The sequence below is a fragment of the Barbus barbus genome, assembly GCF_936440315.1.
Source record: "Barbus barbus genome assembly, chromosome: 12".
Classification (NCBI taxonomy): domain Eukaryota; kingdom Metazoa; phylum Chordata; class Actinopteri; order Cypriniformes; family Cyprinidae; genus Barbus; species Barbus barbus.
In genome coordinates, this window is record NC_136740.1 from 8,065,761 (window position 1) to 8,093,490 (window position 27,730).

At 36.1% G+C, this 27,730-nt stretch overlaps 2 protein-coding genes across 3 annotated transcripts; both read left to right on the forward strand.

Moving 5' to 3' along the window:
• Positions 1-1,636: 1,636 nt before the first annotated feature.
• On the forward strand, positions 1,637-15,737 carry LOC306878513 (uncharacterized protein). Its single transcript, XM_079430958.1, has 22 exons — positions 1,637-1,836; positions 2,207-2,265; positions 2,931-2,975; positions 4,826-4,903; positions 5,312-5,423; positions 5,947-6,023; positions 6,108-6,145; positions 6,622-6,704; positions 6,912-6,988; positions 7,965-8,002; positions 8,237-8,319; positions 8,437-8,473; positions 9,493-9,543; positions 9,686-9,763; positions 9,867-10,303; positions 11,194-13,557; positions 13,650-13,818; positions 13,987-14,147; positions 14,421-14,611; positions 14,723-14,823; positions 15,169-15,267; positions 15,414-15,737. The coding sequence occupies exons 1-22, from the start codon at positions 1,747-1,749 to the stop codon at positions 15,593-15,595; spliced, it is 4,650 nt and encodes a 1,549-aa protein (XP_079287084.1). The 5' UTR covers positions 1,637-1,746; the 3' UTR covers positions 15,596-15,737.
• A 587-nt stretch (positions 15,738-16,324) lies between these two features.
• Positions 16,325-27,257, forward strand: LOC306878608 (terminal nucleotidyltransferase 4A-like). 2 transcript variants are annotated; one of them, XM_079431039.1, is made up of 13 exons: positions 16,325-17,145; positions 18,295-18,418; positions 18,774-18,820; positions 18,915-19,035; positions 19,419-19,526; positions 20,396-20,524; positions 20,702-20,915; positions 21,213-21,339; positions 22,094-22,200; positions 22,307-22,479; positions 22,692-22,820; positions 25,397-25,510; positions 25,686-27,257. In XM_079431039.1, the coding sequence occupies exons 1-13, from the start codon at positions 16,553-16,555 to the stop codon at positions 25,830-25,832; spliced, it is 2,133 nt and encodes a 710-aa protein (XP_079287165.1). In that variant the 5' UTR covers positions 16,325-16,552; the 3' UTR covers positions 25,833-27,257. The 2 variants fall into 2 exon arrangements, with proteins under 2 accessions (XP_079287165.1, XP_079287166.1); XM_079431040.1 differs by lacking the exon at positions 25,397-25,510 and having other exon boundaries at positions 25,686-27,250.
• Positions 27,258-27,730: the final 473 nt, after the last annotated feature.

A 27,730-nucleotide genomic window follows, 5' to 3' on the forward strand; every position in this document is an offset into this window, starting at 1 on the left:
GTGACTTGACTTGATTGTAGTGAATTTGTGCGAATACCATAAACTTACAGAACCACCATCATTGGCCTACTAATACTACATCACTTATCCTCACTAGAGATTCTGGGAATGGTGGGGATGTCTGTTGCTGGGATCCTATGCAGAAGTCTTTTTCAGCAAAAAAACTGACACACGTGAATTCTCCTCCCCCTTCACATCTGTTGTAATAATTTATATTTTACCTTTGCAGTTTAAATAAACCATGCATGTCATATATTTCAACAGCGCATCTTGCTTTATTAATATTTATTATGAATGCCTTAAATAATGAACTGTAAGAACATAAGGCAGCTGATGACGGTTTATGTGGCGCTTGAGTGGACAAGAATATTCCAATGTTCATCCTTTTGGTTTCTCTGTCCTCATTTCCTTTCCTTGCATCCTTCCCTCATATCCTAAGAGGGGTGGGGCTAAGACAAGAGCAAAGGAAACAAAGATACACAAATAAGAAATGAGAAGCACCCCTTGATTAGCTGGTTCAAGTGTGTTTAATTAGAGGAACAGGTCTGGACACTGTTCTAAAGACACTTCAGATCTCATAGAACTTATTAATTAGGAGGTACACTATTTAATATATTATCTGGCTTTTGAGATCCAGTTCCAACCCTGATCAAACTGACACGCATGTTTTTTCTAGCTTGTTTAGGTATGTTTTTAGGCTGGAGCTAAACCTTGCAAATAAGTGGATGTTGATTTTCCCATTCCTGATATAGAACTATATTAATATATCATTTTCATGTTATGTTAAGCCATTGTAAATGAACTATTGGAGACAAATGTAAAATTGAAAATAAAATGTTTTCACAAAAGTTATAATTAATATACCATATTTCACATATAATATATATATATATATATTGTGACAATAAAATCTAAAATATATTTTTTATTCTCTCTCTCTCTCTTCACATTGTACGCCACAGTAGGTTTACTGTGAATGGCAAGGGTTGCTTCCTGTAATAAACCTAAGGCTTTTATTGTGCATGTATGTATGGTTACTTGGTTAGTGGTCCGTGGACCATTAGTCTATATGGGGTTTTCTTGTACAATTGTTTTGAATTTTGTATAATAAAGCAGACAAACAGACACAAAAACTGCAGACAGAGAAAGAAATGATTTTGAATGGTCAATCGCGCTGAGAAACACTACACCTCGCCCTTTTTTTGGGTTGCCATGTCGGCATATTATAAATACATCGGAAGAAACAAATTCAGATGTCAGGCTTGTTTTTCATAAATTCGCTTTTAAACATGGGTCAGATTTCCATTGCAGTCACGTATTTGAGATTGTTAGTACGCGGCTCTATAGTCTATTAGAGATGTCGATTCCTTGTTTTGTCGGACCGGGACGTTTCTTTAGCGAGATCTGGCAATATTAGTTAAATTGCCGCCCCAAATTATGCCGATTATAATAAAATATGCCATATTCGTTTCAAAGTGTAAATTACATTTTTGTTTATTAAGTGATTTACTTTGGATCAAATTTAACTCTACAATAATTAAAAAAATATTAATATTATTATTATTATTTTTTAAACTACATAATTTTTCAATCGGGCATCTACAGCGGGCAGCTGGGGCCTTTTCCTGGGGTCCTCAGTCAACGTGTTGGTGAACGTTTGTATGTGCGATGAGCTTGTTTTGGTTGCACGTTTTTAGATATTTGGAGATACGTGTACGGTTCCGCTGATATTTCTGAACTAATACCATGATGCCGGGGGAGAACCAGTCCAAAGCCGTAGGAATCGCCTCTGAAGCTACTTCTGGCACATGTCAAAACTGCATAGTTTTAAATCAGGTGAAAACTTCATTCCTTACAAGACAGTGTCCACTATTTGAAATCTGACTTAACGTTAATTGGTTACCCAAGTAATAATGGGTGTTTCATGAGAATTAGAGCAGATTAATAATGCACTTTGTTAATATAATACTTATTTTGTTTTAATGAAATACATGGAAATTGAGTATATCAATACGATGTTTATATTAGTCACTGTTGATTGTAATTATACAGTCGCATCTTATAAATATGAAGTTCATGCTAATTTGGCGTTTAATGCTGGTATCAACTGTCATCTCTTTATTTTGACAAAGTTCCTTATTCATTATACTGTCTGTTGATTACAAGTCAAGCTGATTGAGTACGTCTGTGATTCTACGTTTTCCAGAGCTTAGATGAATATGTGGCTGCTTTGTTGACTCTGAAGCAGAAGATCGTTGACACAGAGTGAGTTTATTATTATTTGGTATCATTTCAAGATGTTTACCTCACTTGCAGGGCAGCAGCACAGTTCTTGCTGTGAAGAATAGTATTAAGATATTACCTAGGCTTAGGTCTGACTTTGTTGGGGTTGTTTTTCCTGTATGAACTGCAGTATTAGTTACTTGTTGTCATGACACTAAGCATTTGAGTTGTTTTGTGGCTATAAGGAATTGGGAATTCACAATAAAATGTATGCAATTCCTTTGTAAGTATGCAAAGAGGTATTAAAAGTAATTGATGACACCACATCTTTCAGTTACATTTGAACATTGATTGTGGACCAAGTCAATCAGAGATATTCAGATTTTAATCATACATTACATATGCACTTTACAGTAAATAAAAAAATAGATATTAAATCTAAGCCTTTATTATGTACACATTCAAATTTGGATAGTGCTTGTTCATTAAATGGTTCAGGACAGGTTTTAGTAATTGCAGTTGAATAGCAAAAGTTTAATATTTAGGGTTCTAACTAGAATATTTAAAAAAACTGTAACTATAATAATTATGTTTGATCGAAAGGATGTTTTATCAACTTGTTACTTGGTGAATTTTTATTTTTATCTGCAGTATCAAAAACTATGAAGGTATTTATTATATCTAGTAACTTTTTTACTTTTTTTCAGCCGTCTCTTGAGTGAATACAAAGAGAAGTGTGATGATATCCTTTTATAAAGCTGTGTAGATGATAACTTTGTACTTATTTTTGTCTGTTGATTATTGTAGATTATAAGCATATTATCTGAGTTTGCTAATGAGAGACTGTTGGGTCCTGAATTAAGCAATATCATATGGGCATGAGTGCTGTTGTATTGAATATCAGCCCAGCCACATTAAGCTGCAGGTAATCACAGCCGTACTGATATTCACTGCAACAGCGTGGTTGTGAACATTATTACTTTTATAAATCAGTTTGAAGAAACAAAATTGGTTTTAAACAGGAATTTGAAACTTTTTTTTTTGGGATTAATTTTTTTCCAGTACTCGCCCGATACCGATACTTTTATTTTTGGTACTTGCCGAGTACCGATATTTTCATTACATTTGTACATTTTTCAAATATTGGTTACAGAAACCAAAAGGTTATGTATAATGTTAGTTGGTTAACTTCATTTATCAAATAGATACAGTCAAACCAAAATTTATTCACTTTCAACATTTCTCACATTATCACCGTTTATTCGCTATAGTTTTGAAAATGATGATAAAACATGACAAGAACTAAGAGTCAGAACAAACTCAGCTTGATAATGTCAGATAACTTTTGATAGAAAGGTATGTAATGGATTACAATCAACCATAAATTATTCAGACAGCTGTTAGTATGACAATGCTTACACAACTATCAATACTTTGTAGGGCCACCCTTAGTCTTAATGACAGCCTGTAAAGTAAAAAAGTAAAGTAAAGTCGTGACGTATTGTCAAGTATGGTGACCCATACTCGAAATTGGTGCTCTGCATTTAACCCATCCAAGTGCACACACACAGCAGTGAGTAGTGAACAAATGCACACACACACACACACACACACCGTGAACACACACCCGGAGCAGTGGGCAGCCATGCTGCGGCGCCCGGGGAGCAGTTGGGGGTTCGGTGCCTTGCTCAAGGGCACCTCAGTCGTGGTATTGAGGGTGGAGAGAGCGCTGTACATTCACTCCCCCCACCTACAATCCCTGCCGGCCGTGGACTCGAACCCGCAACCTTTCGATTACGAGTCCGACTCTCTAACCATTAGGCCACGACTTCCCCAAAAAAAAAAAAAACTTCCCTGTAGTCTCCTGGGCATGCTGTAAACCCGGTTCATGCAAACCTGAACTTCAATTTTTTCCCAGACTCGGTCTGAATAATTTTTGGTCCCAAATTTATATAAATTTTACTGGTAGTCCACTGTATGAAGATTTTTTGGGTATGTCACAGTTTACTTTATTTAGCTATCCTCACTTACATAAATAAACTATAGTGTCCTGCACCCACTAGTACTAGTAAAAAAAAAAAATTATATAATTATAATTTTTGGTTTTACAGTATATCCTTTGGTTATTTTCACACTTAAATATGCCCATTAAAATGTATTTTACAAGTTTTTGTTACTTTTTGATCCTATTCTGTTACATTTAACAAAATAATTGTTTTTAAGTTCATCGAGCCATTTCTAATTGCTGATATCAAATAAATTGCATTACAGACAAAATTTTGTCAGTTCATATTTCTAAAAGAAAGTGTAAAACTTTGCATGCTAAAGCAAAACAAAGTCTGGAACCGTATCCTTTCCCGTGTCATTAAAAATTTTATCTTTGTAATTAATTGTTCTGCTCATGCTCTACTCCATGGCTTTCCATGTCCTGCTCAGTGCTTGCTGGTGAGAGAAATGTCCAATCCCAGAGTGAGAAAACACGCAGATACTGCAACTTTAATAAATAAACAAACAAACAAACAAATTCCCTAGGCACAGATACACTCTGCAACCTGCTCCATACCATTCATATACACTGGTTTCAAACACAGTGAACGCAAAGCTTCAAAATGTATTTTATTCTCTATGGATCCATCTTTGTTTTCCTTGACAAAAAGTCACAGCTTCAGAAATCCCAGAGGTACGATATTATTTTCTGTTTCACAGTGTGTAATATAAATATTTTTAACCTGACATTTATATTTTAACCAGTTTCTGTTTACCAAAGTAATTTACAGTACAAATTTGCCAGGCTGTTACCAGAACTGGTGACTGAGAATACACAATGCATGTGAACCTAGGCCTTAAATGGCTTACCCATAACAACTGCAAAGACATTGTACTTCTGATCATGTTGTAACTAAAGTAACACAAAGCCTGGATGCTGCTGTACAAGTTCCTTAATACATGCACAGGTCATTTGCTTTTCAGTATTGCTTTAGAAGTTTGGTAATGTGCACAGTATAATAATTTTGGGCAATAATTGTTGATTGTGATTTAAGTATGTGACTAAATTAATGTCTTTAAAACATGATGATGTTTTTCAAAGAGAGAGCAGCAAACTGCACAAACAGCTGGATGAGGTGTTGCTGAAGCTTGAGCCCTTAGAGAAACAGACCGTGGAGTATGAACAGATGAAGACAGAGCTGGAGAAAACTAAGGTCTGTGTTCAAACACCCACATTTTTTTACCATCTCTAGAATTCAAACTTTTAGCAATTGCTACTAATACCAGTGAAATTCTCTGATTCCCTTTACCAATTTTAGTACATATTAAAAACTATCACTTTTATTTAAAAAGTTAAATTTTAATATAAACATTAACCAGTGTTTCCCACAGTGTAGATATTATTTCTTATGGGATTTATACTAGTGAACATAATTAACTTAAAGGGATAGCTCACCAAAAAAAAAAAATATTTTTGACAAAGTGCATTGTACTATTCACAATTGAAGTGGCATGACTTCAAATACATTTGAACTATCTACCTACTCATTGAGATTAAAGCAACTGAAGGACTGCACTTTTGTGTTGAATTTGTCGGTACTCTGTACTACCAATGCTGTAGGAAGATGGTACTAAAGTCGAAGTTAGAATAGTCATTCATTGCAAAGTTTGTAGAGCTGACTCCAACTGGACTGGAAATATGTGCATGTTAATTTCTCTTTTGTTGTTTTTCAACAGGCTGATTTGAAGTCATATCAGCTGAGGTGTGAAGATGTCGACAGGCTAAAAGCTGAAAAAGATCAGACACTTACTCTGTAAGACCACTTTACTTTAGTATAATGGTGGTTTAGTTGCTCTTGTGATTGTCTCCTACTCACAGTATCTGTCTGTCTTTCCAGGAAAGAAAAAGTTGAAGAATCCTTAAGACAAGCAGAGGGTACATGCATCACAAATTATTTTAGGTTAAGATTAGAACGGGGCCTATAGATCAAGACTGCTGATCATATTAAAGGGACAATTCACCAAAAAAAGGAAATTCTGTCATTTCCTTTACCTCAAGTGTGCGCCAAACTGACTTCCACTGACTTCCATAGTTCTCTTGTTGAGCACAAAAGAAGGTATTTTGAAGAATGTTTGTACCAATCAGTTGACGGTAGCTGTTGGCGTGCATGGTATGGGAAAAAAATATATATACTATGGAAGTCAGAGGCTACCGTCAACTGTTTGGTTACTAGCTCGCAAAAGTTTGTAGCAACTTGAGGGTTGGTAAATGAAGATTTTCATTTTCATTTTTGGGTGAACTGTCTCTTCAGTCTAAATACAAATAATCAAAACTGAAACCAACAATGTAGTGTACACTCACTGAATTACTGGATTGTATTTGTGTTGCCCATAAACATGTTGTTTTCACAGATACTGTGCAAAGGCAAAACCTGGATAATGAGAAACTCAAAACTGAAAAGAAATCACTGGAGGAAGATCTACAGAAAACTCAGGTTAGGATCTTTAAAGTTACCTCTGTAATAATAATAAAGCTATTAAAATGGAATACTGGCTTCTAAATGCAAGTTTTTGATTCAGTTTCACCTTAGATTGTCTCTAAAATAACAGAGTTAATATACCATTTTAATTTGCTTCTTTGATTTTATATTTTATTGTTTGTCATTTTTTCCCTGATCAATGTTTTTATGTTTTATTTCAAGGACTCCCTCAGAAAATATCTTCAGACTGCAGAGGAACATGAGAATCTCAAGCTGGAGAATGCCAAGACACTCATTCTGTAAGTCCAACTGGGTCTGTTATAGTCATAATAAACTGTGCTGCTGTGTTAATTAAATGTTGCTTTGAAGTGTTGGTTATGTTTTCTATAAACACACTGTGCTGGGGCCCGTACTTCGTACCTCGCTTAATACATCTCAGATGATATGACAGATGGGAGATCATCTAATTGTGATAACTGGTCTCTGGCTAATTTGGTTCTTCAAATTAATTTGTGGATTTGGATTAAGTTGTGTGATTACTGCATATTCTTGTGTACATTGGAAAGGGCAGATGTATCGATACCCAAGACCATGATCAGCAATGCAGCGACTGGCTGGCATCAAGACAGCAACGTAATGACATCATATTTAAAAAGAACATCACACATCTGATGAAAAACTTGATGAATTTCTAGATCTTTATAAGGAAACAGCCAAGCAACTAAAATGCATGAAATGTGTACTTTCTTTTTTATTTCCATTATTTAATTATTTCTAGTACAGACTCCAATATAATTATAAGGTAATAATTATTCCCTCACAAATAAATCTCTCAATGAAACTGACTGTCTATATTATTTTAGGCTATATAACATTTATAATATTATTTTCAAATTGACTTAAAAAATTAAAAGTGTGCTCTTGTAAAAAAAAAATGAGCAGTGGCTTGGACAGACTTTAAGAATCATCTCCGCTTAAATTGCAGTCTATTTGAGCTTATGGACCTGTTGCTATGACAGCAACTCCAGGATGAGATTGTCAAATCAACAACAGTAAAATCCACGTACAAAGAATGGGCTCCTGGTGTATTGTACCTATTTTTTAATTGTTCAAAATTAAACAATTAATTAAATTTTTTGAATTACCAATTCAAAAAAATGACAGATGCTTCTCCTTTTTTGTTGTTGATGTATACTTAAGTTTTTGATCATTTTGAATCGGACATTCTAGAATTGAAATTCATAAAATATTTGTGTATATTGTGTTTTCTCTCAGGAAAGGAAACCTCGAGAATGAAATTTTGGTGCTGAAAGGTCTGTGTTAGTGATCTAATCAAATTCCAGTGCTTGAATGAAAAACTATGCTTTAGATTTGTGAAATATGGACTATTGCATGTTAAAACATATTGGACTATCATACATATTAAAATATGTAGCGCATTGGATTATTTCCTAATCTCCATACCTGTTCTCCAGCAGCTGGTTTTGTGCACCGTACAAATTGGAAATAAAATCTAAATGAAAATGTAATTGTCTATTTGTATACAGAGGCAAATTTTCTACAGGACAATGAAGTCATTGTTCTAAAAAATGAGAAGAGAAGACTTGAAGAAATGCTGTACACAACACAGGTTTAAATTTTGCATTATTTTTCCAACATTATATTTCCTCTGGTAAAATCAAGTAAAAGGCTATGATTTTAATGTGGTTACTGTTTTTACTGACTTTTTAATTTATTTTTTTATTAGCAAAGGCTCAACAAACTTGAGGAGTTGTTCAACAAAGGTATGAGATGTGCATTCTAATACCTAGTAGGGCTGGACCAGAATATTCGATTATTAGAATATTCGTTCGGTGGGTTAGTATTCGATTTTCAATTTTGAGATTCGAATATTCTTTTTTTCGAACACCTGGCATCCCCCGCGAAACGGTTCTCATTCGCGCTTGAATGAATCGCCCATGAGTGAACGTTATGATTCAGAGAAGTAGTACGCCTATAGCATATTGTTGGTGTAAAAAAACAAGCTGCTTTTATCCGCCATGTTAATCAGTAATTTTACACACGATAAAAACATGCACTGGAAAACACTTGCGAATATGGCAGTCATAATTTTATTTTGTTTAAACTGTTCGTTAATGAAAATGTGTGTTGCTGTTATTGAAAGTATGCAACAGTGTTCTTTATTTATTACGGTTTGTTGAAATCCGTTCACTTATATTTCGTTCTTCTTTTATTTAAATAGCCTATCCTTTACGGTGTCAGTAATTACTGTGCTGCTAATTTCTGATTTGGGAGTGATTTGTTTGTTAGAAAAATGTTAGGCTGCCTTATTAAAAGTATTGCTCTTAACAGACCTGTGTGTTTTTTATCACTAGTGCAGTGTCCGTTCTCGGAGCATATAAGCCCTGCCCGCGTGAGGTGCGCGCTTCCAGCTTACACTGTTCTGCAGCTTATTAAACGTTTATTAATTCTGAACATGTCGCATGTCCATATTGCACCAAAATGCGACACTGCACTCCCTTGGGTCCGCAGCAACACACCCGCCACGCGTGAAGTCGATTGGATGAACGGTTCTCGACATAATAAAAATGCAAACAGACAGACAGACACACAGAGATTCCCGTCTTTATTAGAGAGAAGAATATTTTCAGCCCCCTCCCTCCGAAGCTTTGAATATTCGATGTTGATTACCGAAGCTTCGAAGCTCAAAAAATGGTATTCGGACCAGCCCTAATACCTAGTAACTTGTATTTTATTTGATCCATTGTTTTCAGTCATTAAACAAAATAATTTTTTATCTTAGAAAAAAGAAGTATGTCTTCTCAAACAGATGCTGAGCCACTAATTGACAAAGGTATGTATTTGTCTAAAACTGTTTGACTTTGTCAATCAAAAACTGTTTGATTGTATGAAGAAATGCTTTAATATTTAAAAGAAAATTGTTTGATAGCATGGCACTTGAGAATGTTTTCTTTAATTGATAATGTTTACTTTAGGCAAAGTCAGAATGCTGCTTGAAGAGCTCTGGCATTGTGTGGAAAGTTCCCAATTGCAAGAAAATCTGTTTCTCGCTGGTAATCATTCATGCATTGATTGAACTTTTATTTTTCTAAAATGTATTTATTATCAGGCGACCAAGGTTAATTCTAATTGAGCCAATGCACATTTCTTTTGTAGGAGAAGAGGCAACACCCTTGAAAAACCAACTTCAAAGAATATCTTTTCAACCACTGCCTAACAGTCCTTTAAAAAGACAGATTTCTCATCCATCTCCAGGAAATCCCAGTCCAGAAACTCTATTGCAATCTTCAAAACACTCCACGCCTAAAACATCTCCTGAGGTCAATAGGCCTAAATCATCTCAGAAACTGATAAAGCAGACTGAGCAACACTTCAGTATATCAAGTAGAAAGAGGAAAGTAAGTTCAGATGTGCTTGAACATGTGAACACTTGGACTGAAGATGCTACTAAATCTTTACTAAAGGAAATGACAGTTGGAGATGGAGATTACTTGTTATATGGAGATTACTCTGTGGATTTGCAGGACATTAAAGAGTGGTTCAAGCCTTTGCCTGCAGCTTTATCTCCTGTGCATAGCCCCTCAACAGAGCTGGTAAGATAGAATTTGTTTAAATTACATTGTAATGCTCAAGTGATTCAATTTCAATGACAGTCCTACTGAATCAATTTGAGTCACTAAGACTGGTGCTGGTACTATGATTTTTGAAAATGAGGACTTGAGGTGCTTCTCATTACTTTTTTTTTTTTTTTGCATCCTCGTTTCCTTTCCTCGCCTCCTTTCCTCATAGCTCCACCCCCCCAGGATGCAAGGGAAGGATGAATAATGAGGGAAAATGTTTGAGGAGTCAAAGGAAAGCTTATTTGTACAATGGAATATTCTTGATCACTCAAGCGTCACTTTAAAGTGTCATCTGCTGTCCCGTATGTTAAAGTTTGGTTAAAGGGGTCATCGGATGCAAAATTCACTTTTACATGTTGTTTGAACTTAAATGTGTCTTGGCAGTGTGTACACAACCACCCTATAATGATACAATTATTATTATTTTTTTTTAATCCCCATAAATAATAACTCAAGATCAGATCTCAGAGCAAGCCATTCACAGATTCTTGGCAGAGTGACGTAGATCTGCACAGGCCCCTCCCATGATTGTTAAAGGAATTAAATGTGCATTGTTTGGAAAAACATGTCCGTGATGTTTCATGAGAACACCTTCAAAGCATTTATTTTCAGCCCTCAGAAATGTTGTAGAAATTCATAATACAAGTCAATTGTAATTTAAATGAAATTATAGTTTTAGCTAGCAACTGTAAAACATTGCATGTCATCCCCAATATAGTGTTATCCATGGATATTCAACAATTATAGTCAATGACAATGAATTCCTTTTAATACTGGCTTGTAAAATGTGATTATAATAATGTTCCTGAATGGCCAGTAGTCGTAAAGAGATGTAGTATGACACTTTTCATTTGTTCTTTCAGGTCAGTGTGAATGACGACCAACCGATGTCCTGTACTAAAGAGGAATATCAATCGCATAATGGAAAACAAGACGCACTATCAAGCTTACATAAAGCTATTCTTCAAAACAACACACAATTAGAACCTTCAGATATTGAGGACCAGAAGTCATTGCTGAAAGAAGAGGTGGAAAAATCTTCTGTACTCCTGTCCCCAGACACTCATGCGAAAGTAGTTGTATCTGCAGATAACACTGAAAAGACATTCTCTGACAGCCATCACATGGAGGTAGAGGATGTGTTTGATGTAATGCATGGCTGTATGGGCAGTACTCGGAGTCAAACTGCAACTTCATGTATAGAAAATGGACACTGTGTGGAAATTTCTTTAGAAAATGTTAGCAAACAAACTGCAGTAGAGATTCCACTGATTAATCAAAATGGTGACAGAACCGAGTCAGAGGATACAAAAACTACTAATAATCTTAAAAATCTATTGGAAAACTCAGATCTGCAGCAGCATGTTGAATCTGAACTAGTGCACGCTAATTCTGTTCAGTCTGCAGAATGTGAAACTTCTCAGGTACAGCCCAATGTGCCATTGGCATCTAATGTCAAGAGAATTTCAACACTGTATGTAAACTATAATAAATCAGACAGTGTTGAGAATAAGAAATCAAAGAGTTCTGTTCCACTAGAAGTTAAGACTGTAACCGATATATCAACACATGACATTCAGAGCAGACTGGCTGACAAGGCTGATCAGTCTGAAGAGGATAATAATCCAAGGCCTACAGAATATCAGAAGAGTTTGGATGTGAGGAAAAATGGAGGTGCTTGCTCTTCAAGACCCTCAAAGGATGAGGAGTCATCATCAGAAGATGAAGGGTTCTTTGGTTTGATGAGAAAGGTTAGGGGTGTTCACTCAAGGTCTGAGGCAAGGATGCCATCAGAAGAGTTGGACCATGTTTCTAGGAATAAGCAGTGCTCCACAGCAAAGCAGATGTCCAAAGAGGAGCCTCAGGAATTTCCTTCTGAGAACAGAGAATTATCTCACTCTGGACTTTCTACAGTGATCATGGAGTCTGAGGATGAAAAAGATTCTGAATGCCCAGAAAATGATAAAACCGTTCAAAATGTGTGCAAGTTACTGAGTCACGAAATCAAGTTTAAGGATCCTAAAGAAAACGAGTCAGAGAGCCCAAGAAAAACATTGGCGCAAATGAAAAATAAATCTTATGAGCAGGAGGATGGGATGTCAGCTGATACCCATAGCCCCGATGTTGAAAATGTCAGTGATATTTATAACAACAAGGAAATATCAGGAGATTCTGCAGTGGATAGTCTTGAGGATACCAGAACACCATGCCAAGATACTCTGGATCCAGAATATTCCACCTGTGAAAAAGGTGGCAATATTTCACTTGTTTCAGGTCTTAACACAAAATCCCATATTACACCAACCTCGTGTTTATCTCTTGGAATGGTTCGAACAGAGATGGGTCCACCCCTACCTCCAGTTGTTATGCCACTGACTGCTACTCCTCCGAGGTTTGGAAAACATCATACTCCTTTAAAACCTACTTCAGTATCCTCAAGATTACCAACTGATGAACCAACGATGCCGTCTGTGCCTGTTTTTGATTCAGCTCTTCCAGATGGATCAAAAATGTCTCCATGCTTGACCACTCCATCACCATCTTGTGGAGTTCCCTCCTCACCATTGCAGTTTGGATCAGCTACTCCAAAACATGCTGTTCCGGTCCCAGGAAGGCTCCCATCATCTGCCTTATCCTCTTCTCCTCCTGCTGCTTCTCAGGAAAATTCCATGCAGATGCTAGATACTATGTATCCTGAACTCTCTGCACGAGCCCGCACTTTAAACATACTCCGTGGGAATGTCAACCTGACCCGAGCTGGAAATGAGAATGGTACCTCCCCACCGCCTGTTAACCAGATATCAGGAAACAAAACGATCAGTTCTTCATCCACTGCCTTTACCAAAACGGAACAGAAACCAAAAAGGACAGGTGTGAACATCCTATTGCCAAAGAGTGCTAAAAGACTCAGACTTGACAACTGTTCACCTGCTCCTCCTGGTGTTGCTTCTCCTGCTGAACAAGTAATGGATTATCAAACTGTTATTAAAAGGGATTCCATCAAATCGAACCAAGAAATACTAAGCAATCAAGAAGAACAGAGAATTGAGAAAGACAAGACAAATGACATCAGTTGTCAGATCTCAGAAGTGCTGGCCAAAGTTGGATTGTCCTGTTTTGACGTATTGCCTGTTGTTAAGAGCCATGTGTTCCTTGGGAGAATATCTCAGGTGCCAATTTTGACTGATCAAGAAAAGGCTGTAATTGCTGATTTCTGTGTGAATCAGGTATGTGTATATGCTTTGCACATTTCAGATGGCTTTTCTAGTTAATGCAGCTCTGAGGATATTAATGCACACCTTTTTTTCTGTATTTTTAGTCTTCGGCAGAAAAACTCATATCTGCCATCTTGAGTAAATTAAAGACTGAGAAGAGCATTCTGAGTTATGATAATGTACAAGCTCTCTGTAGAGTCTACACAGGGATATGTCGCCAGATAGGAGACTATCAGAAAGCCCATGCCTTTGCATACAATATTCTCAAAGAGGGTAAGCTTACAGCAACTTCTTTTATTATATTTATACGATATGCTAATTCAGCATGTTTCTTTATAGTCCTTTACCCATTTAAAATGTTTATATTAACTTTAGACTTTCAGAGACGAAGCATGTGTTCTATACGGAGTTGTTGATTCTATACGGATTCTTTACTCACAGATTTTCCTAATGCCTCCAAGCTAATTTTGTTCATGGTCACAACATGGCCAAGTGTGCTCTTCCATGAGACCTCTTTGTGCAAAGCCATTCATACAGTGGCCAAGCTTAAAGCAGATGATGACATTTTGGAATACCTGACTAAATATCTACACTGGGATAAGGTATGCAGTGTTCAGGGCTTGCTTGCATTCTCTGATGGCTGGAGCTAACACTACCATGATTTATTCCTTTACCAATAATTATTATTATAAACCTATAAATGCTCTAATTTCGATCCTGACCCTGTTAACTTTCCTCTGGGCATCATATGTATAAAGAGTGGCCACATAAGTGTAATTTTATTATTTTTTACCTTTAAATCAGTGCATGAAACTGTTTTTTTGTATGTGCATTAAGTTTAAGCATTTTATCAGTTGTCCCTTAATATTTTCTAGAGTCCACCTGATGACATTCATAAATTGATCAGCAGCACACTGAAAGCACTTCAAGAAGACAAAGATTTGACATTCCAGAAGCATGATCGTCATGGTCATGACCTTTGCCCAACTGCATGGGAGTGCATATATACCTTGGATCTCTTGTGTGCACATATGAAGTGGAAATGGACACATGATTATGTTATTGGGTATATTTATCTACTGTATATAGAATGTTAACTCATTTTGCATCAGGCATTCATAATATATTTTTAAAAATAACATAATATATTTGTCATGATTTAATTTTTTTTTTAAAGCAAAGAGCTATGGCCCATCATGAACACTTGGGTGACACAATCAAGTCTTCAGCAATCCCCAGTCCGTGATGTTTCTGTAGCAGCTGTGCTGCGATTGATTGGTACGTTGTTGAGTCTGTATGAAGTGATTAATACTGTATTTAGTTTTAAAGTAAGTTTAAATATTTTTTATATATTCATATATATTTTATAATATTATAGTTTTAATTTAAATATTAAAAGTTAAATTATAATATACTTTTTTCTAATTAATGCATTTCATTTTACTTTCTAAGTCTTTAATTTAAATTATTGGATTGATTCATTTTCTTTAGCTCAATGGTGCAATTTCATAGCAGCACTATGAGTCAGAATGTCATGAAAAATAATGGTATAAAAATCCCACAAATAATATAAAACAGACTTTTAAGAGATTGGAAATTTGTCTTTTCTTTGTATACTTCCAGGACGACTTGGTCAGTTAGGAATGAAGCAGATGCTATGTAAATCAGTCCAAAATGTTGCAAAAGCTGTAAACCTCTTTGGAAAACATGGTATTACAGAAGGTACTGAACCTCTACTAATGTTACATAACTGTAATAGCAAATTAAAAATATTTTAATACATTACTTTGCTTAGTTTATATATATATATATATAAATAAATAAACCCACCATGAATCACAATACCACCATTTGTTGTATGATTGCAGGTGTGCCCAATGAGGTGCAGTTGTCTGCTGTCTATGCCATTTATGACCTGGCACCCTGCAACCCCAAAGATGCCCTGGAGGCTCTAGCATCATGGCGAAGTGAAACTACACAGCCAGTACCCTCTGCTGTGACCAGCTGCATCACTCAGATTGGCTCCCTTTGTCGTCAAATGAAATCCTGAACTTTTTTTTTTTTTTTTTTTTTTTTTACTTCAGATACTCTTTTTGTGTTCATTGGAAATCATACCGTTCTTGTACATTTATGTATGTTATGTAGATTAAAGAAAATAACTTTATACCATAAAGATAATTTGTATTGAACTTAAAAATGTGTTTGTGTTTTTGCCTCGTTTTGTCAGCATCTACATTTAGAACTAGAAATGTGGAATTTGTTTCTATTTTCAGGCTAAAATTTTGAAAAAGAAAAATCTTTTTCTGCTTAGAATATTCTTGATACATTATCTGCTTTTGTCTTGATTTGATTAGACACTTGAGACTGTTGTTCCTTATGTAACGTAGCCTTTTTATAATTTTAGTTATTAGTATTTTCATGGCAGGTTTTGATTTAAAAACAATAAGAGGAACTTAATCTAAAATTCCAGTTAGAAAGTGTTGTTAATAACTGAGTGTGACAAGAAATGTCAATTTGATCTAACAACACAGTTAAAATATTCTGTCTGGCTGACAATTAAAACAAATTAAGGTGCCAAACTCTGTGACAAAATATGATGGCAAATTAACATTTTCATACCATTTAAAGATGAAAAAGAAGTGATAGATTTGGAAATAATACACCAAATTGCAGAAGAAGAAAAAAATCACATCACATTTTTATTGGATGAGATAAATGGGTGTGTACATCGGAGGGGGTGTGTCACTCTTCCAGAGAGTTTAAATTCTCGGAGACATGCGCACTCCAGTCGAGAAGAGTCCCTGCACGCCATGTTGGAATCAGCTCTGGATTCAACAATTCGCTGAATATCGGGTCACGCAGAGGATTCTCGGTTTATTTATTCTTCCCGGGATTTTTAAACTTATACTCAGCTTCTCGTAAATTCACGTGAGTCTTGTAACTCTTGAGGACGCCTGTCTAGCCTTAGACGAGAGAGTGCTTGTGAGCTTTGTAACGGTAAAGTTGGATGGATCCTCGGGTGGCTTGGATTCAGCCCGAGCAGAAAGGACCTGCCAACGCTTTATGGGAAACCTCGCAAAGGCGAAACCACTGTCACTCGCTGCGGGTGAATACACCTGCGTTGGCGGACAGTTTTATGAAGCAGTTTTCGCTGGTTCCCACCAACACAGCTGGAAAGACTTTTATCAGCTACTCCAATCAGTCTTATAATGATAGTGGTGCCATGAGGTCTCCAAACTCGTGTTCTGATCCTGCACCTCTGTATGTCACCCCTATCGGAGTCAACGGTTGTGACTCTTCATCACCTTTATCTTCAGGAGACTCCGAGAGTGACCGTCTGACATCCTCATCCGCCACAAATCCAGCCAAACTTCACTTTAACTTTACTGAACATATGCACAATGTTAGTAACAGTTTACAACAACATTATCAGCAGCTGCAGACACAAATGTTGATGGATAACCAACTTAAACATCCAGCAAGAAAGAGAACTGACAACAAAGCGAGCACATATGGCGTGAACTACTTTTTGTCCCACTCTAATAGTCATTTATGTGGGACCCCTTGGGCAACTAGAAGATACAGTCCAGGTGTCAACGGGTAAGGGCATTTCCCCTGTATTGGTAGACACTTTTCTCTTGTATAAGTTGTTAACTGTGCAGGTCTAGAGCAATGCGACAAACCGTTGAGCCAGACAAACAGAAGCAAGTTTAAAGTCTTACAATTCAGAAATAAATGTGCTTTTAGAAGCAGAAATTGCCAGTTATTACCAGGCAAACTATTAACTGAGGAAAGTCGTTTCTGGTAATCAAGTCAGCTTTATTTCTATAGCATTTGATACAATACAGATTGATACAGTGCAGCCTAACATTATAAATTTAATTAAAGAAATCTGATGGTGTGTTTATGTCCAAAGCTTTTAATCTTTGCCCCAAAGGTGTAATAGTTTGACTAATGCAGGGCTGTATAACTGCATAACTGTATTTTATTTGGTATTTTGATTCCAGAGACCCTTAGAATTTCAGAGCATTTGAAGACCAATCAGCTTGGCTTGTAGAGTGGAAGTACTGTGCTGCTTTGGATAATTTTTTTTTTTTTTTAACCACAGTTAAGGTTTAAAGATGAAAAATTAATTCCCTTTCTTTCACAACCTACAAAAAGTGCTAAACGTTCATTTGTTTTGAAAATGAATTGTTTGTAATTTAAAGAAACAGTTCATTTAGAAATGAAAATGGTCATTTATTTATGCTTATTCCAAGTGTGTCACGTGAGTACACTTAGTGTTGGGTTGCGTCAAGAAGGGAATCCGGCATAAAACCAGTGCCAAATGGCTGTGTGGATAATTAAATTGTGGTGACACCTAACTTGAGCAGACAGAGCGAAATGAGACATTCACACTCATTCCAAACCCATTTCTCAGTGTGAAGTGACATTTACATGCACTTTATTAGTATTGTACTCTTAACCCACTTATTTATTCAGCCTGATGAGTAAGCCGCTTTCCCCACACCTTTCCATTACTCCAGTTATCTGGTCTTCAGAAAGTTTAAGTGGGTGTGAAGACCAGAATGTATGTGTATTTAAAACGTTTGGTTACCCGATGGCACACACTTGCAAATGAACACCCTGTAAAAACTTGTATCTTTACAACACTACTTACACATGTTGATTTAATTCTTTTAAAGTGAACTTTGGAATGTGTTCAGAAGTCACTATGTAACAGAAGACAAAAATGTCTATCCTCCCCAGTCTCCATGAGGAGATAGTGGATTTTTATCATTTCATGTCACCACGCCCAGAAGAGGAAGAAATGAGGAGAGATGTTGTCAGTCGTGTTGAGGCTGTAATCAAAGATCTGTGGCCTATGGCAAAGGTGAGTCCAGCACACAGAGATATGCTGTTGCTGTTTAACAATGGAGGACCAAAAAAGCTATATTTATTGTGATCTAGCAAGAGGATATTTGTATTTTCATTGACACAAATAATTATCAGGTTGTTGTTGGTGGTGTCTGGTGAAGGGGGAAAAAAAATTTAATCTTTGCCTTTCAAAAAGTTATTTTTTCTTTTGAGTTTGTCACTACGTGATAAATTGCAGTTTGACGTGTTTGTGGCTTTGACGTCAACAAGGTCAGCAAAATATTGCAATGTGAAGTAATTATGTAATAGTAAATACTGCATGTAATAGTCGATTACCAGTTCTTTTAAAAGTGTTTTTTTTCTGTTTTCAGGTTGAAATATTTGGCAGCTTCAGTACAGGACTTTATCTTCCTACCAGGTATTGTATGTGATTGTCCATATTTTTACAGGGATTATTTTTATTTAATTTTTTTTTTTTATTGTGTGGTTTTGTTTTTAATTGCATTATGTAGTGATATTGACCTGGTGGTGTATGGAAAATGGGAACGACCACCTCTGCAGCAGCTGGACCAGGCACTCAGGCAGAATAAAGTGGTTGAGCCGTTCTCCATTAAACTACTTGACAAGGCTACGGTTAGTCACTATTTGTTCTTCATTGAGCACCTATAGTTTGTAATCCCTGCCTCTTTATAGAAGTGCCTTTAGAAGTGGGGGGTGGGGGTTCGTTTCAACCTGCAGACTACAGTCAGAACAATATGGAAGTAGGCATTCAATTGTTGACTTTGTACAGGGTTAAATATAAGTTACAAGATTGCATTTAGACAGAATTTCTACTTTTGCAGGGCTGCTATTGAGGTGAAAGTCCAAAAGAAATGCTGAATAAATTGCAGTGTTCTTTAGTGGTTCACTGGTGTTTGGAGAAAAAATAACCGTAATCATTCCAAAACTTATTTATTTTTCCCTGTGAGAACTAAGAGGAATCAGTTTAGTTATCAGAGCCTTTTTTTCCTTTACAGGTACCAATAATTAAACTGACTGACAGAGAGACAGATGTGAAGGTAGACATTAGTTTTAATGTTGAAACTGGTATCAAAGCAGCTCGGTTTATTAAGGATCATCTTAAGGTGAGATATTCATTGGTAATTCATACTGTAATTCATTTGAATGAGCACATTGAGCCCAGATTAAGTGCTTGATGTGGTTTGGTAGAACTGAAAACATTTAGCCACTGGATTTTGTAGATGTTAAAACTGATTTGCACTGATATTGAATGATTAAAGGGATAGTTCACCCAAGAATGAAAATTCTGTCATTAATTACTCACCCTCATGTTCCAAATCCGTAAGACCTTTGTTCATCTTCGGAACACAAATTAAGATATTTGAGGAAATCCGAGAGCTCTCTGACCCTGCATAGACAGCAACGCAACTGAAATGTTCCCAGACCCAGAAATGTAGTAAGGACAGTCCATGTGACATCAGCTATTCAACCGCAATTTTACGAAGCTACGAGAATACTTTTTGTGTGCAAAAAAACAAAACAAAATAATGACTATATTCAACCATTCTTCTCCTCCAAATCACGTATTCCGCCATTATCGAGAATACCACGACGACAAGGAGCTGCACATGCGTGTTCTACGTCAACCGCACCCCGCACATGCGTTGTTTATGTGCAGAGGCACTCTCGATAATGGTGGAAGATGTGATTTGAAGGAGTCTATGCAGGGTCAGAAAGTTATTGGATTTCATCAGAAATGTGTTAATTTCTGTTCTGAAGATAAACAAAGGTCTTACAGGTTTGGAACAACATGAGGGTGAGTAATTAATGACAGAATTTTTATTTTTGGGTGAACTGTCCCTTTAAAGTATCCACAACCTGACATTTTATGAAAATTTCTGATATACATGTACTGCAATTCTTTTTTTTTTTTTTTTTTTTTTTTTTTTTTTTTTTTTTTTTTTTATTAATTAATTGATTTTGTTTTATGTAGAAATATTCCGTGTTGCCATACTTGATCTTTGTGCTGAAACAGTTTCTGCTCCAGAGAGATTTGAACGAGGTGTTTACTGGTGGTATCAGTTCATACAGCCTCATTTTAATGGTCATCAGCTTCCTGCAGGTGAGGCATTAAGTGCTTTTGTGCATGGCGATTTCCAGTCAGTGTTTCCCTACTGCTAATTGGTGTCATTTGTTTTCATTTTGTGTTTTGACCGTAATCTATATAACAGCATCAAATGGACACAATTAATTAATGTAATTGTTCAAGTAAACCATGTCTTTTTGGTGTTTATTTCAGCTCCATCCCAGAATAGACTGCAGAGCTTCAAATATTAATTTGGGCATCCTGCTCATCGAATTCTTTGAATTGTATGGGCGGCATTTTAATTATCTGAAAACAGGCATCCGTGTGAAAGATGGAGGAGCTTATCTTGCTAAAGAGGAGATCATGAAGGTCATGGAGAATAGCTATAGACCCTCAATGCTCTGTATTGAGGACCCAAACTTGCCAGGTATGGGACAAACCATCATAGATCAACCAGTTGTATCCCCTTGCATTGGTTTCAAGTTAAACTGAGGGATTTAGTTGTTCTTGAATTTGTACTAAAGTTTTTATTACTGAGACATAATCAAAAATGCAGATGTGTGCTTGAAATGGCACTGTGCAAAGTTGCAGAATGGCAAAGATAAAGGGAAAAAATCTCTTGTGAAGTTTGAAAAGCTGTATTAATGGCTACGTTGTTGATTTTATCCTTACAAAAGTAAAATTAAAAAAATCATTTGAGTTTCAAAACTTCTCTGTATGTTAGGAAATGATGTTGGCCGGAGCTCTTACGGTGCCATGCAGGTGAAGGAGGTATTTAACTATGCATACCTCGTCTTGAGTCATGCTGTATCTCCACTATCCCGCTCCTACCCCAATAGAAATATGGAAAGGTTAGTCCTATACAAGTCCACAACCATTGATCATAAAAGAAAGTGGCAGCCACAAAAATCTGTGCTGCTTGAATGTTTATTGGCAATGGCGTGCCTTTTGAAGTCTTAAAGGGTTAGTTAAACCTAAAAAGGAATTGTCATTATTTACTCTCATGTTGTTCTAAACCCATCAGACTTTTATCTTCAAAATAGAAATGATCTTTTTAATGAAACCAGAGATATGTCCCTCCATTGTCCATTTCACTTATGAATTCAAAAAAGTTAATTTATTCACATATAAACATATATTGAATTAATGCACACAGAGCCCATTAAATACATGCAACACGGAAACTTTTGTTTACCATATTTGTGTGTATAAATTTGGCTTTGGAACTACATGAAAGTTAGCTATTGATGGCCAGCACTGTGCAGCACAATGGCTGTTTGCCAGAGGACAACAGAATTGGCAGGTCTACCACTGGTGCCCTTTTCTCTTCATGGATAAGAGCAGGTTAAACGTTATGCTGCTGGCAACAACATCCAATGTGTGATTTTATTTTTTTTGTTCCCTTAAATTGTTTTTGAGCTGTGTGTAGATGTATGTGTTTGTGGAACTGCCACTCTACTACATAATAGGAACAAATCTTTTCTGCGTTGATGAGAATAAAACTATTAATACTGAAGTGATCCTTTTATAAATAAAGAGCTGAATTTTTTTTTATTTATTTTTTTAAATATAGTTATTAATTTTATTTAATTCTCTAATCTTAAGTACGTTGGGACACATCATTGAAGTGACCCAGGAAGTGATTGACTACAGAGAGTGGATCATTCAGCAGTGGGGAAACAGACACATTGCTAGGATGGGTTACAGTAAAAGTGAGTTATTCTTATGATTTTTTTTATGGCTCAATTTTTATGCTTTGTGAATGAGGCTACGGGTTGTGGATTTAATTTTTATTTATTTCTGTTTCTGGTCATTAAGTCCAGAATGTTGAAGGAGACCCAGAGGAGCAGACCTCAAGTGAGGACCAGCAGAGAGATTGCGCCTCACCACACAGTGCAGGCTCACCTGTATCTCTGTCCAGCCTTCAGCAGCACTCTTTATCGTCCTCATCTTCATCTTCCTCTGTGTCTTCGCTGTCTGGGAGTGACATAGTAAGCTCCTGGTGTAGTTTCTTGGAAGTACAAGAGAAGTTATTAAAGGCACATGTCAGCACACTACTGCATTAAATCCATTGAGTCAACAACTAAAAACCCATTAAGTTTGCTGTCATTATGTTGGCTTTGTAATTTACTACATTTAACATTTGTCATTGTGTATTTTTTTTTCTTTTCTCCTTTTCTTTTTGTTTCTCACTCTCACTAAGGATTCAGACACACCATGCAAAGCTTCAGTTCTTCACGAGTTCTTTCCCGTGTCCTGCATGACTGATAACAGTAAGAAACCACAGAGAAAAGTGAATGCATCTGGAACTTCCCTCCACTCCAGAAGTCAGGTAATCCCTCCAATTGTTAGTTAATTTGCACATTCATTAAAAAATGCGAGGGAGTTGATGCATTTCTCAGCTACTCCACTCGGTGTTAATTGCCATGTTGACCTTCTGGTGGCATCCACCCTGTTTAAAATGTTTGTTTTTCTGGTGGGTCATCTACGCGTGGTGGCAGACAGTGTTGGGGGGGGGGGGGGTGTAACTAGTTACATGTAACGGAATTACGTAACTTAATTACAAAATAAAAATACACTTTTTCTCAGTAACTGATTACAGTTAATTAAATTAGTTACTTATGAAAATTACAAAGGGGGTTACATCTGATTTTTTTCACACACACACTCCCACTTACAGATTTAATTGATTTCTTTCATAAATTGCTGTGACTGCTCTAAAATACGAAGCACCAATGTTTCAGGAGTTTAGAACATGCTTATTCGACAACTTTTATTTCCTATATGGGTTTATGTATAGCTATGCTTCATTTTTTTTTTAAAGATTAACTTTTTTTTTTTCCCAAGGCATTTAGATTCCAGTGTTTCCTGTCATAGCTATGCAAAGATTTGATTTCAAAAGCAGTATCATTGCTAATAAAATATTTCTTGTTATAATTTTAAATATGTATTTAACCTCAGAATGATCTCCAAAGTAAGTCTGATTTTGTGATGGCTGTGCTTCAAAGGGGACATTGATCTTCCACAAGTTGGTATGATTCTTTAGGGTCTTCTTGAACGGTCTGCAGTTTGATTAAAATTCCTCAGTGGTCGTGTAAAACGACACCCTTTTTACCTTGCTCTGTTCACAGCGACTCATTTTTAGGCATGTCCCTTTAAATGCTAATGAGCTCTGCTCATCACCTGCCCCTTTCTTCCACGGAAGAGTAAAGGCGTTTTGCAAATAATCCCCCTAAGGGCCCTATTTTAACGATATAAGTGCATGGTTTAAAGCGCACGGCACAGGTGCACTTAGGGTGATTCAGAATCCACTTTTGCTGGTATAACGATGGGAAAAACGGTCGCCGCTCCCATCGCATGGTCTAAAAGGGTTGTCACTATTCTCTTAATGAGTAATGGGTGCATCTTTTGAGGCAAAAACAAATGAAACTACGTGAATGATTTATTCCTCAACGAAACACTAGGCAGTAGCTATGATATTAATAATTCTTAATTAGCAGAAAAAAAGAAATGTTAAATTCAACCTTTAAACTGCATTTCCAATAGGCTATAATTCCAGTCAGCATAACGAAAGCTTTGTCGAGCATTTACAGTAGGCTTATTTACAAAACTGGTCAGAACGTTATGTAAAGAGATCAAAATGAATATAAAAATATAATAATAATGATGATAGTAATGGCTAATAATAATATACAAATATTACGGAATGAGACGCTAGCTTGTGTGTCCCTTAGCTGATCAAGACTGGGATGGATATAACATTTTTTTTTTCTTGTAGGTCCATTTTATTTTATGTACTTTATGTAACATTTAGCCTATTTGTGATAAACTTAATTTGAATCCTGGATGCATTGTGTGCAATTGCCTACAGTCATTTTTTATTTTTTATTTAATTGTTATAATTAATATAATAATTTCTTAATTCAAAATAAAATATTAATGAATCCCTGATAATCCCGGGTTGCTATGGTCACGTAGGTTTGTTTACACATTAAACTTGTCACGACAAAACTAAGTGAACCGAAGACAGCCCCTCCCGGGCACCGTACGAGACCGAGGGAGTGTCAGGCACGTTAAAGTAAATAATTTAAATTAGTGCTTACTGGAGACGCGAACGGTTTCAAACGATTCAGTCCAATTTGCTGAACTGGTTCAACCGGTTCACTAAGAAGATCCGGTTAAATCGAACGATTCGTTCGTGAACCGGACATCACTATTGTAGGGTGGTTGTCCACACACTGCTATGATACATTTATATGCAAACATCATGTAAAAGTGAATTTACTTTAAAATTTAAATATAATCTTAATTCAAGTGATGAAGGATTTTGAAAGTGTGACCGTAATCAGTGTAGAGTAGGCTATTACTGTAAGGTTAACCCTGCCTGCTTTACATGTTTAAAAATGATAAACAGTTGAAAACATTAAAAATTTAGAAAAGTATTAAAGAAAATGTAACTAGTGTAACTTTTCAATTACTTTAATCAAATGTAATCAGTTAAATTTAAAGTAGGGTAATTTGTAATCCGTGACCTATTATATTTCCAAAGTAACCTTCCCAACACTGGTGGCAGAACAGGTTGTTTGTTCTCTATTGATGGCCATTCAAAGGTGTCAGTGTATTCTTAGAAAATAACTTTTTGCTTCCAGTTGTGGTTGTAATTACTCAAGTACTACTTTATACCAAATAGACAATTCAGTATGTTAGGTGCATTGTGTTTGTGCTGTTTTGTATATTGTGTTTGTGCTGTTTTGTATATTTGTACTTTGTATATTATTATTATTTTAATTATCTGTGTCCTGTCGCTGTCACACTGTGGAGCTACTGTCTCTAAAATTCCTCGTATGTGCAAAAATACCTGGCAATAAAGCCGATTCTGATTCGATTTGATATATTCTCCTGTTTCAGTCGCACCCTTTACCCAGCACACTGTGTATGGATGGTTTGACTCGTGTGAATGGATTAGTCCACACGTCTCCGGTTTACTCCAGCTCAACACTCAGCCCCAGCCACCACATTAATGTAAGAGTAATGTAATGATTAGTGTGATCATCTGGTATTAAACTTGTTTATCATATCAGTGGTTGGTTATTTGCTTGTTTGAAGGCTTTAACCCCTGTTCTGTCAAGGGGAAGACTAACCCATTTAATATTTATCTAAGCATAAATCTTTATATCTGTTTATTTGTTTGTTTCAGAATGGCCAGAGATTCAAGGGGCCTTCACAAAACAAATGTTTAGAGCGTAACACTGTGACTGTCCCCAGAGGACATCATCCTCAGTATGGCCGTAACAGCTTGCGGTGGTGGCGAAGGGACACTGCTCCCATGAGTCTCAGCAGATAGTGCCAACCATTTCTCCTGCCCAAGACAAAGAATGTGGGCGACAGTCCTTTTGGTTCCATAGATCAAAGGTAACTCTTATGCTCAAGATGGACAATGTCTGAAATTGCACTTTGATTTTTGATTTGCTCAGTGCTTTATCTGTGACTACACTTTGGATGTGCCTGCTTTCATTTGTGCTTTTTTATTTTATTTTATTTTTTTTTTTTATTTTCCTACCTCCTGTTTTGTTGTCTTATTAAATATTTGTTTGTATGACAATGTCTGACACCTTTTTTGTTCACAGATTCTCTTTTTTACTAGTATGTTTAGTTAGTTGTTCATCTCTAATTGTTTTCAGAATATTGTTGATAACAGAAGTCTTGTCACAGCATCGCTAGGTTGTGATTGCTTTTGTACTGTAAATCTTTATGTAAAATACCATCTGTGCAATATGAATTTTTTTATTTGAGTTTTATTTTTTTTAGTTTTCTTAAATTGAGAGTTGACATTATGCAATACAATGTGGATTACTTTGTATGTGCGTAGTATTTTATCATGTTCCAAATCCATATCGCAATCAGTTTTACTGTTGGGATTGCGCTTTTGTGCATGTTAATCTTGTGTATACTACAGTACTTACCATCTGCGGGTAGTTCAGACAAGCATTTAATTTTGTGCTGACAAATGGATTATTGCTTAATTGTTTGCTCTGTATCAAAATCATCTCCCCTTTCTCAGACTTAACATGGATGGAAAATACACGTCTATTTTATTTAACACTTTAAAAGTATCCGGTGGATGACTTTAATAGGCACTGTTAACCAGTTAGTATTCTTTGTTGTCTGTTTGCGCAAGTGATCTCCTGATTAAGGATATACTATTTTTACTAGTTGCAGGAATGATCTCCTTAATCACATACATATTCTCTTGCTTTTGATGCATTTTCTCCACCCACCCTCAGATGCATGTAATGGTCTAAATGTTGTCGTCTTTTTGTTTTGTTTTTTTGCGCCATCATATTGTGACCTTGCATCCACCTCTTTTAAATTTAATTTTATTTAATATGAATTTTATAGAGTTCACCATACTTGAACAAAATATTTTACACTACATTTATGTTTCAAAACACCTTTGACAAGAATTGGCACTTCATACCTTTCCGTATTTCATCTGACTTTTAACTCTGCCATATGCGCAGGGGACGCTGCTGGTTTGATCACCAGAGAGGTTTGTTTCATGTGTCTTGAAAGCGGACATTTTTGTGCCAATGCAGTGATTTAGTTCCAGAAATCAATCACTGAGTGCTCTGCAAATAGTCTTTTCAAATGCATGTAGGTACCGTTTGAATGTAGTGTATGATGTCTTATTTTTAAGACTTTTCTGATACATTTTTATGTTTTGTACTCAAATTATTTTTAAAATAAACATCTTAAACTGCTGCCATTTACTTTTGTTTTGTGTCGTCTTTCTCATGGCAAGCATGAGCAGCATACATTTTTACACTATTGTAGCACAGCGCTGTATAATTAGTTATGCTCAAGATTACTTTGATATTTACCCTTGGTAAATATGATCAAAGAAGGCTCTGCAAAATAAACCTGCTTTGTTTATCCATCTGATCTTTCATTTACAATTTCATAGGAAAAACAAAACTTTTTTTTTCTTTTTTTTTTTTTTTTTTATTGAAGCAATGGAGTCAAGACACTTACAAATATGATTAAAAGATGAATATGAGACAAAACTACGGAATGTCACATTTTATTATTGGGCGATTCAACCCATCGATGTTTTACCAGCTAAGAAGTTCATCACTTTCAGAGTTTCATCCCTCTATCTGATGTGAGCATAAGTATTGGAACAGTTGCCTCACAGGCCTTTCAAAGTGATCAGCTGTGTCCTGTTGCATTAATTGTAGTAGT

Excerpts from the sequence above, each read along its gene's own strand:
- LOC306878513 (XM_079430958.1), top strand. The coding sequence starts at position 1,747 with ATGATGCCGGGGGAGAACCAGTCCAAAGCCGTAGGAATCGCCTCTGAA. Across the intron at positions 6,024-6,107 it reads AAAGATCAGACACTTACTCT|GAAAGAAAAAGTTGAAGAAT; the intron begins GTAAGACCACTT and ends CTGTCTTTCCAG. Across the intron at positions 9,544-9,685 it reads TGAGCCACTAATTGACAAAG|GCAAAGTCAGAATGCTGCTT; the intron begins GTATGTATTTGT and ends TGTTTACTTTAG.
- LOC306878608 (XM_079431039.1), top strand. The coding sequence starts at position 16,553 with ATGGATCCTCGGGTGGCTTGGATTCAGCCCGAGCAGAAAGGACCTGCC. Across the intron at positions 17,146-18,294 it reads TACAGTCCAGGTGTCAACGG|TCTCCATGAGGAGATAGTGG; the intron begins GTAAGGGCATTT and ends TATCCTCCCCAG. Across the intron at positions 25,511-25,685 it reads GCCCCAGCCACCACATTAAT|AATGGCCAGAGATTCAAGGG; the intron begins GTAAGAGTAATG and ends TGTTTGTTTCAG.